Below are 10,177 nucleotides of genomic sequence, written 5' to 3' on the forward strand. Positions count from 1 at the left end.
CCTCAAATGAGCCGCCTGCCTTGGTCTCCCAAAGTGCTGGGATTACAGGCATAAGCTACTGCACCTGGCCCCAAGTATGATTTTTAAAAAGTTTATCCTGCTTGGGGTTAGTTGAACTTTTTGGACCTGTGGATTGTTATTTTTCATGAACTTTTAAGCCACTGTTTCTTTAAATATTTTTCTGCCTTATTGTTTCTTTCTTTTCCTTATGGAACTCTAATTGCATGTAAGTTAGACTGCTTACTATTATCCCACGGTTTGCTAACGCTCTGTTCATTTTTTTCAACCATTTTTTCCTCTCTCCACTTCAGTTTAGATAATTTTTATTAGCTTATATTCAATTCACTTATTTTTTTCTTTTGCAGTGTCTAATTTGCTGTTAAGCTCATCCAGTAAATCTTCATATATTGCATTTTTCAATTTTGTAATTTCCCTTTAGTTTGTTCTTGAATTTCCATTTCTTTTGAAATACCTTATCTCTTTACCTACTGTGTCTTTTTTTTCCTTTAAAATTGTCAGCATACTTGCAATCGTTGTTTTAAAGCCTTTGTCTGCTGATTCTGATAACTAGATCACCTGATGGTCTTGTTGTCTTGTGAGTATGAGTCATAGTTTTCTACTTCTTCATATGTCACACAAAATTGGTATTCTGTACCCTGTGTGTGAAATGGCAGTAGAGGTTAGCAGTAGAGATTTAAGTATAATTTTTGTGTTTTGTTTTCATTTTTCAGGGAGTGGAAGCTTTTCCCTCTGTTTGGTGGTTAAAGTGCATAAACATAGGATTATTACATCCTCTTGATGAAATGACCCCTAATCATTATGAAATGTCCTTCTTTATCTCTGGTAATATTCTTTGCTCTGAAATCAACTCTTGTTGTTGTTATTGTTTCATTTCATTTTTGTTTTTTGAGACAGGGTCTCACTCTGTCACCTAGGCTGGAGTGCAGTGGCATGACCACGGCTCACTGCAACCTCTGCATCCTGGGCTCAGGTGATCCTCCCATCTCAGCTTCCCAAGTAGCTGGGACTACAGGCCTGCACCACCACACCTGGCTAATTTTTTGTATTCTTTGTAGAGACAGGCTTTCACCATATTGCCCAGACTGGTCTGAAATCAACTTTGTCTGGTGTTAATACAGCAACTCCAACCTTCTTTTGACTAATGTTAGCATAGTATATTCTTCCTATCCTTTTAAAGATTTTATATTTATTTACTTATTTTTTATTTTTTTATTTTTTTATTTTTTTTGAGACGGAGTCTCGCTCCGTCTCCCAGGCTGGAGTGCAGTGGCGCAATCTCGGCTTACTGCAAGTTCCACCTCCCAGGTTCACGCCATTCTCCTGCCTCAGCCTCTCCGAGTAGCTGGGACTACAGGCGCCCGCCACCACGCCTGGCTAATTTTTTGTATTTTTAGTAGAGATGGGGTTTCACCATGGTCTCGATCTCCTGACGTCGTGATCCGCCTGCCTCGGCCTCCCAAAGTGCTGGGATTACAAGCGTGAGCCACTGCGCCCGGCCAGCAAAGATTTTATATTTAAAGTTCATTTCTTGTAGATAGCAAATAATTGAGTCTTACTTTAAAAAAAAATCCATCTAACAGTCTCTGCCTTTAAAATGAAGTGTTTAGGCCATTTAGATTTAATGTGATTATTGATGTGGTTGGATTTGAGTCTATCACTTCGCTGTTTATTTATTTATTTTTTAATTTTTTTGAGACAGAGTCTCACTCTGTCACCCAGGCTGGAGTGCAGTGGTGCAATCTCGGCCCACTGCAACCTCCGCCTCCCGAGTTCAAGAGATTCTTCTGCCTCAGCCTCCAGAGTAGCTGGGATTACAGGTGTGTGCAATCACACTAGGCTAATCTTTGTGTTTTTAGTAGAGACAGGGTTTCACCATGTTGGCCAGGCTGGTCTCAAACCCTTGACCTCAAATGATCCGCCCGCCTTGGCCTCCCAAAGTGCTGGGATTACAGGCCTGAGTCACCACACCTGGCTCCATTGTTTATTTTCTATTTGTCCCATCTGTTCTTTGTTCAATTTTTTTCTCTTTTTCTGCTTTAGATTAATTGAGCATTTTCACAATTCCATTTATCTCCTTTGCTGGTTTATTAGCTGTAACTCGTTGTTTTGTTATTTCAGTGGTTGCTTTAGGATTCATACTATTTATCTTTAGCTTACCCAAATCTACCTTCAAGTGATATTATACCATTTCATGCATAGTATAAGAACCTTGCAATAATGTGCTTCCATTTCTCTCCTCCTGACCTTTATACTATTATAACCATGCATTTACTTTTCCAAATGTTATAAACCCTGAAATGCATTCTTATTATTTTTGTTTAAATAGTCAACTATCTTTTTAAAAGTATTAAATAATTTTCTTCTTTTCTTTTTTTTTTTTGAGACGGAATCTTTCTCTGTCACCCAGGCTGAAGTGCAGTGGCGCTATCACGGCACACTGAAACCTCCATCCACCTCCCGGGTTCAAGCGATTCTCCTGCTTCAGCCTCCCTAATAACTGGGATTACAGGTGTCCACTACCACACCTGGCTAATTTTTGTATTTTTAGTAGAGACGGGGTTTTGCCACGTTGGCCAGGCTGGTCATGAACGCCTGACCTCAAGTGATCTGCCCGCCTCGGCCTCCGAATGTGCTGGGATTAGAGGCGTGAGCCACCACACCCAGCCAGTTTTAAATAATTTTTTAAAAATTGTATTTTTTACCCATGTAGCTAACATTTCTTCTACTCTTTATTTCTAAAAGATATTTTTTCTAGATATAGAATTCTATGTTGACAATTTTTTAAAAGAACTTAAAAATGTTACTCTGCTGTCTTCTTGCTTGTATTGTTTCCAATGAAAAATAAGGCATCATCTTTATCTCTGTTCCTTCTTTTTACTTCCGCCTTAAGGACTTACTTTAACATTTCTTATATTGGGGTCTGCTTGTTGTGAATTATTTCCCCTTTCACATGTCTGAACATGTCTTTATTTCACTTTTAATTTTTAAAACAACTTTATTAATGTACAATTTACATACCAAACAAGTCACCTATTGAAAATATACAACTCAGCTGGACACAGTGGCTCGTGCCTGTAATCCTAGCACTTCGCGGGGCTGAGACAGGTGAATTGCTTGAGCCCAGAAGTTCGAGACCAGTCTGGGCAATGTAATGAGACCTTTTTGTTTTTTTTTTTGAGATGGAGTTTTGCTCTTCTTGCCCAGGCTGGAGTGCCATGGCGCAGTCTTGGTTCACTAAAACCTCTGCCTCCCAGGTTCAAGTGATTCTCCTGTCTCAGCCTCCCAAGTAGCTGGGATTACAGGCACCTGCCACCATGGCTGGCTAGTTTTTGTATTTTTAGTAGAGACGGGGTTTCACCATGTTGGCCAGGCTGGATGAGACCTCATTTCTACAAAAAATCCAAAAAAATGAGGTGAGAGGATTGCTTGAGCCCAGGAGGTTGAGGCTTCAATAAGCTGAGATTGCGCCACTGCACTCCCACCTGGGTGACAGAGTGAGACCTGCCCTGCCCCACCCCCACAGAAAAGAAAATGTACAACTCAATAATTTAAAAAAACTACTTAATTGGGATATAACTGACATACAAAAAGCTGCACATATTTAGTGCATACAACTTAATGAATTTCAATAGTTTTTAGTATATTCACACAGTTCTGCAACTATCACCACAGTCTAATTTTAGAACATTTATCACCCCAGAAAGAAACCTGGTACCCATTACAAGTCACTCTCTACTCTTCTGTGCCCCCACGCCAGCCCTAAAAACTGCTAATTTACTTTCTGACCCTGTAGAAAGAAACTGCTAATTTATCATACTTTCTGATCTCTCCAGACTCAGCTCCTTCTCAACTCAGGAAATCTCCGAGCTTTGCTTAGGTTCCTTCTGCTGCACCACAGCTTGGAAACTCTTTCACGTGGAAAGCTGGGACAATCAGAGGCATCTCATTTGTTTCTCATCTCCCATAGACCACTTTTCTTTATTGCCTGATTTCCAGTGTCCTGAAAACTGTTGTTTGATATATTTTGCCCTCTGTTGTTGTTTTAAGCAGGAAGATACCTGTTACTCCATCTTTGCCAGAGGCAGATGGCCATTAAAATGAAAGTCCCACAGGACCGGGGGCACAGTGCCTCATGCCTGTAATCCCAGCATCTTGAGGGGCCAATGGGGGCAGATCACTTGAGGTCAGGAATTGGAGACCAGCCTGGCCAACATGGCAAAACCCTGTCTCTACTAAAAATACGAACATTAGCTGGGCGTGGTGGCACTCACCTGTAATCCCAGCTACTCAGGAGGCTGAGGTGGAAGAATCGCTGGAACCTGGGAGGTGGAGGTTGCAGTGAGCCAAGATTGCACCACTGCACTCCAGACTGAGCAACAGAACAAGACACTGTCAAAAAAAAAAAAAAAAAAAAAAAAAGAAAAGAAAAGAGAGAGAAAGGAAGGAAGGAAGGAAGGAGGGAGGGAAGGAAAAAAAGAGCCACATTAAACAAACCTGACTGAGAACCCACAGGTCTCCAGATACTACATTTGTGGAACATCAGTTTAAGAAATTTTATACAATAACAAAAAGGCAAATAATTTAAAAATAGGTAAAGTCGAGGCATAGTAATCCCAGGACTTTGGGAAGCTGAGGTAGAATTACTTGAAGCCAGGAGTTTGAGAGCAGCCTAGGCAACATATTGAGATCCCATCTCTACAAAAAATTCAAAAATTGGTTGGGCATAGGGGCACATACCTGTAGTTCTAGCTACTTGGAAGGCTGAGGTGGGAGGATTGCTTGAGTCCAGGAGTTAAAAGTTACAGTGAGCTATGATCACACCACTGCACTCTCTCCTGGATGGCAGAGTGAGACCCTGTCTCTAAAAAAAAAAAAAAAAAAAAAAACAGGAAAGAAAGAAAAATAGGTAAAAAGGGGCACATGTTCCCAGGATCTCCTGAGGGCTGCGTCATGAGAAAAAAATTATACATAAAATAAGTAAAAGATTTAAATAGCCGGGCGCAGTGGCTCACGCCTGTAATCCCAGCACTTCGGGAGGCCAAGGCGGGCAGATCATGAGGTCAGGAGTTCAAGACCCGCCTGGCCAACATGGTGAAACCCTGTCTCTACTAATAATACAAAAATTAGCGGGTGTGGTGGTGTGTGCCTATAGTTCCAGCTATTTGGGAGGCTGAGGCAGGAGAATCACTTGAACCCGGGAGGCAGAGGTTGTGGTGAGCCGAGATCGTGCCATTGCACTCCAGCCTGGGCAACAAGAGTGAAACTCCATCTCTGAGATCCCATCATCGCACTCCAGCCTGGGCAACAAGAATGAAACTCCATCTCAAAAAAAAAAAAAAAAAAAAAAAAACTGATTGAGGAGAGCAAAGATCAACTAGTGACCATCAAGCTGACCATCCAGAGGCAACATTTCTTATCTGAGGAATTTAGAAGAAATTAGATGTCCCTGTTATTCTAAAGCAAGCATCTGGTACCAGGCTTTTAAAAAATTTTTTTAAGTAACTAGAATTTCTGTACATCTCCTGAATGAATGCATGTTGAAACTCGTTGTGCAGCCCTTGCTGACATTAAGGCACCAAAATATCTACAAATGTAATCACTTATCATGACCTATACGGCTAATATGGTCCACATTACTCCTAAGCTCCTGCTTTAAGGTCCATAAATACCCCTAAGGAAAAGTCTGCCGTGGCGCACTTACTTTTCTCATGCTGAGGCACCTCACTGCACCCTTCTGCAGCTTTCTTTCTTTCTTTTTTTTTTTTTTTGACTGTAAGTTTATTCATTGCATAATAATCCTCTCCAATTTTAGTGAGGTGGCTGACCACGTCCACAACCAAATCCGTCTCTGAACTGGAATTCGGTTGCTGACCCAGCCCCAGCCTCGGCTTTCTTGTTGGCACCAGGGGGCACAGCACTCCGTTTGTAGGTATCTCTGTTGGCTTCCCCTCTTGTGAGTTTTGCAGGTGGCTCACCCTCCAGACTTTTAGGCCGAGGCCTGCCAGTCTCTGGATGGCTGCGGCATAGGGTGGCAGGCACGATCTCTGAGGGCAGATGAAGGTAATCACAGAGATACTGGATACCCTCATTGGTAAGGTACCAGTAGAAATGTCTCCAGGCAAACTGTTCCTTCGCGTAGCCTCGGGACTTGAGAGACGGCATGGCCTTCATGACACGAAGGTTGGGCACATTCTTGTCTGCCAGCTCCGGGTGCTTAGGCATGTGGACATCCTTCTTGGCCACCATGACTCCCTCCTTAAAAAGAAGTTCATAAATGGCAATCCAGTTCTTCTTAGGCATCAACATCTCGGTAGCTGTAAGGTCTGGGTGGGGGCTGGAAAGGCGCGTTCTTTCTTTCTAATAAAACTTTCCTTTTTCAAACCTATACTGTTGTCAGTAAATTCTTCCTACCAACCCATGAGTCAACTACTTTTTTTTTTTTTTTTTTTTTTGAGACGGAGTTTCACTCTTGTGGCCCAGGCTGGAGTGCAATGGCACGATCTCGGCCCACTGCAACCTCCACCTCCCGGGTTCAAGCGACTCTCCTGTCTCCGCCTCCCGAGTAGCTGGGATTACAGCCATGCACCACCACACCTGGCTAATTTTTGTATTTTTAGTAGAGACAGGTTTTCGCCATGTTGGCCAGGCTGGTCTGGAACACTGGAACTCCTGACCTCGGGTGATCCACCTTCCTCGGCCTCCCGAAGTGCTGGGATTACAGGCATGAGCCATTGCAAGCGGCGAGTCAACCACTCTTTGATGCGGGGCTCTGACACCTTACCCAGCACCAATGACTTTATAAATAAAATATTCTATGTCCGTGCATATTATTTGGCAATAAAAAAAGGAATGAAGTACTTATACACGTTAGTGAAAGAAATAAAAATATTTCACCTTAAAATATCCCTCTTTGACATATTTTGAGACAGCTGTTCAAAGGGCCTTGCAGACAGAAGTAGCCCTGCAAAGCTGTCTTTGGTGGGAGAGATTTGCGTCTGTGGATAAAATCTTCACTGATGATGCAGGGCTTCTCTTCTTTAGATTTAGGAACGATTAACTGAGACTCTGACACCTTTAAAGGTCGAAAAGAAGTATTTACCATCAATTCTCTCTGAGGGCTGCTACCTGTGAGATTTCATCTACCTAACAAGACCACTTATGCTAGCCAGGCCTCATCTTTTCCCCCTCCCATAAGGTGTCTTGCCACTAAAACCTGCTTACCACTATAACCTGTTTTTGGCCATGCTGTGAGTTCCCATTCATTTTGTAACCTCAAGATGGTATGGGCCGGTAATGGTGGCTCATGCCTGTAATCCCAGCACTTTGGGAGGCTGAGGCGGGCGGATCACTTGAGGTCAGGAGTTTGAGACCAGCCTGGAGTTGGGGCCAACATGGTGAAACCCCATCTCTACCAAAAACTACAAAAATTAGCCAGGCATGGTGGCATGCACCTGTAGTCCTAGCTACTCAGGAGGCTGAGGCAGGAGGATTGCTTGAATCTAGGAGGTGGAGGTTGCAGTGAGCCAAGATTGCATCACTGCACTCCAGCCTGGGTGACAGAGTGAGACCCTGTCTCAAAAAAAAAAAAAAAAGATGGTATGTAAGCTCCTATACCCCATTGGGAGGTTAGGGTAACTCTGCAGTACTCCCCTGTGTGCATGTTAATAAATTTATATGCCTTTTCTCCAATTAATCTGCCTTTCATCAGTTGTTTTTTCAGTGATCCTTCAGAGGGCAAAGAGGAAGCTTTCCCTTAAGTTATGTAAAATAAACTAGACACAAAAGACCACATATTGTATGGTTACATTTATGTGAAATGTTCAGGCCAGGCGTAGTGGCTTACACCTGTAGTCCCAGCAGTTTGGGAGGCCTAGATGGGTGGATCACTTGAGTCCAGGAGTTTGAGACCAGCCTGGGCAGCAAGGCAAAACCCATCTCTACAAAAAATACATAAAAATTAGCCAGACTTGGTGGCCCGCACCTGTAGTCCCAGCTACTGGGCGAGGGGGTAGAGGGTACTGAGGCAGGAGGATTGCTAGAGGCCAGGAAATGGAGGCTGCTGTGAGCCGTGATTGTGCCACTGTGCTCCAGCCTGGGTGACAGAGCCAGGCCCTGTCTCAAAAAAAAAAAAAAAAAAAAAAAAAATTCAGAACAGGGAACAGGCAAATTTATAGAAACATAAAGTGGATAAGTACTTGTGTAACCACCCAATGGCTTCTCCTTGCCCGACACCCAGACAGAGCAGATTTATCAAGACAGGGGAATTGCAATGAAGAGTTTAATTAATTTACAAAAAGCTTGGTGAAGGAGTGACAGAAGTTTTATTATTACTCAAACCACTCTCCTGGAAAATTTGGAGACTGGAATTTTTAAGGATAATTTGGTGAGTAGGGGGCCAGGAAGTGGAGAATGCTGATTGGCTGGGTCAGTGATGAAATCATAGGCGGGTCAAAGTGGGATTTTTCTTCCTGTCCTCTGTTCCTGGGTGAGATCCCAGAACTGGTTGAGCCAGATTATTGATCTGGGTGGGCCCTGCTGGTGCATCAGAATGCAGTGTGAAAAATGTCTGGGGCACTGATCTTAGGTTTTACAATAGTGATGTTATCTTTTGGAGCAATGGGGGAGGTTCAAAATCTCGTGGCCTGTCTGCATTAATCTTTTGAGACTGAGTCTCACTCTGTCACCCAGGCTGGAATGCAGTGGCACGATCTTGGCTCACTGCAGCCTCCGCCTCCCAGGTTCAAGCGATTCTCCTGCCTCAGCCTCCCGAGTAGCTGGGACTACAGGCCCCTGCCACCACTCCCGGCTAATTTTTGTAATTTTAGTAGAGACAGGGTTTTACCATGTTGGGCAGGCTGGTCTCCAACTCCTGACCTCAGGTGATCTGCCCACCTCGGCCTCCCAAAGTGCTGTGATTACGGGCCTGAGCCACTGTGTGCCCAGACTGTCTGCATTAATCTTGAGGCTAATTTGTTAGTGCTACACAGGCAGTCTGGTCCCCAAGCAAGAAGGGGCTGTGTTAAGGGAAAAGGCTGTGTTCATCTTTGCTTCAAAATTAAGTTATGAGCTGAATTCCTCCCAAAGTTAGTTTGGCCTCCGCCCAGGAACGAACAAGGGCAGCTTGGAGATTAGAAGCAAGATGGAGTCAGTTAGGTCGCATCTCTTTCGCTGTGATAATTTTCTCATTGCTGTAATTTTTGCAAAGACAGTTTCAGTTGCTAGAGATGTTGCAGGAAAATGCAGGAGTGATTGCAAATGGGTACAGGCTTTCTTAGTAGGTTAATAAAATGTTCTAAAATGGTCTGTGGTGATGATTGCAAAACTGTAAATATACCAAAAACCATTGAAATTGTACACTTTAAATGGGCAAATCATATGATGTGTGAATTATATCTCTTTAAAAAAAAATGTTATATACCATACGTCTATGTGGGGTTCCAGCAACTCCTCTGGCGCTCCTGGAGTGGCCAGGTCAGGTATGACTAAGAATTCATGGTATGGCCTTTCTGTATTATCTGACTCTCCTTCCTTCCTTCCTCCCTCCCTCTCTCCCTCTCTCCCTTCCTCCCTCCCTCCCTCCCTCCCTCCCTCCCTTCCTTCCTTCCCTCCCTCCTTCCTTCCTTCCTTCCTCTCTCCTTTCCTTCCTTGCATGAACTAGATGCTACCCTAGGCACTGAGCACAGAGATATTGACCAAGATCTAATCCTGTCCTCAAAGAGTTCACAACCTCATGATTGTCCTCAGCCCCATGTAGCAAAGGAAACTTTTATTGGGACTACTTCTGTATACCCTGAGCTATGAAGAGTAAATCTAACCTTTCTAAAGTCACATACATCTGCACTTAGTGGGGGCTCAGGTGATGGAGCTCCAGTGCTCATAAGCAAGTGAAAAACATAAGGTAGATTTAATATCTTGTAGCTCTTTAGTCCTTCTCATCACCAGGGTGGGTCACAGAATGCCCATAGTAAAGGAAGCCAAAGTCTCCTTCCTCTTTGGGTCTCAGGGTCCAGACATTATGTAGCTGGAAGCTCACTACTGAGACACTCAGTAGCTGTCAGGTAGGCAAACTCCCTATTTCCCACACAGCCAAGCTTACCACCATTATTCCTGGCTCGCGCACCCTTTCCTATAAAGTTGGTGGTTGACATGGAAGATC

The 10,177-nt window shown here is 43.6% G+C and overlaps 1 protein-coding gene across 1 annotated transcript; it reads right to left on the minus strand.

Annotated features, from left to right (window-relative positions):
* Positions 1–5,817: 5,817 nt before the first annotated feature.
* LOC129458440 (small ribosomal subunit protein eS10-like) lies at positions 5,818–6,901 on the minus strand. Its single transcript, XM_055234295.2, has one exon. It carries the CDS (start codon positions 6,325–6,327, stop codon positions 5,830–5,832), a length of 498 nt encoding a protein of 165 aa, XP_055090270.1. The 5' UTR covers positions 6,328–6,901; the 3' UTR covers positions 5,818–5,829.
* Positions 6,902–10,177: the final 3,276 nt, after the last annotated feature.

This window comes from Symphalangus syndactylus, chromosome 19, assembly GCF_028878055.3.
Source record: "Symphalangus syndactylus isolate Jambi chromosome 19, NHGRI_mSymSyn1-v2.1_pri, whole genome shotgun sequence".
Classification (NCBI taxonomy): Eukaryota; Metazoa; Chordata; class Mammalia; order Primates; family Hylobatidae; genus Symphalangus; species Symphalangus syndactylus.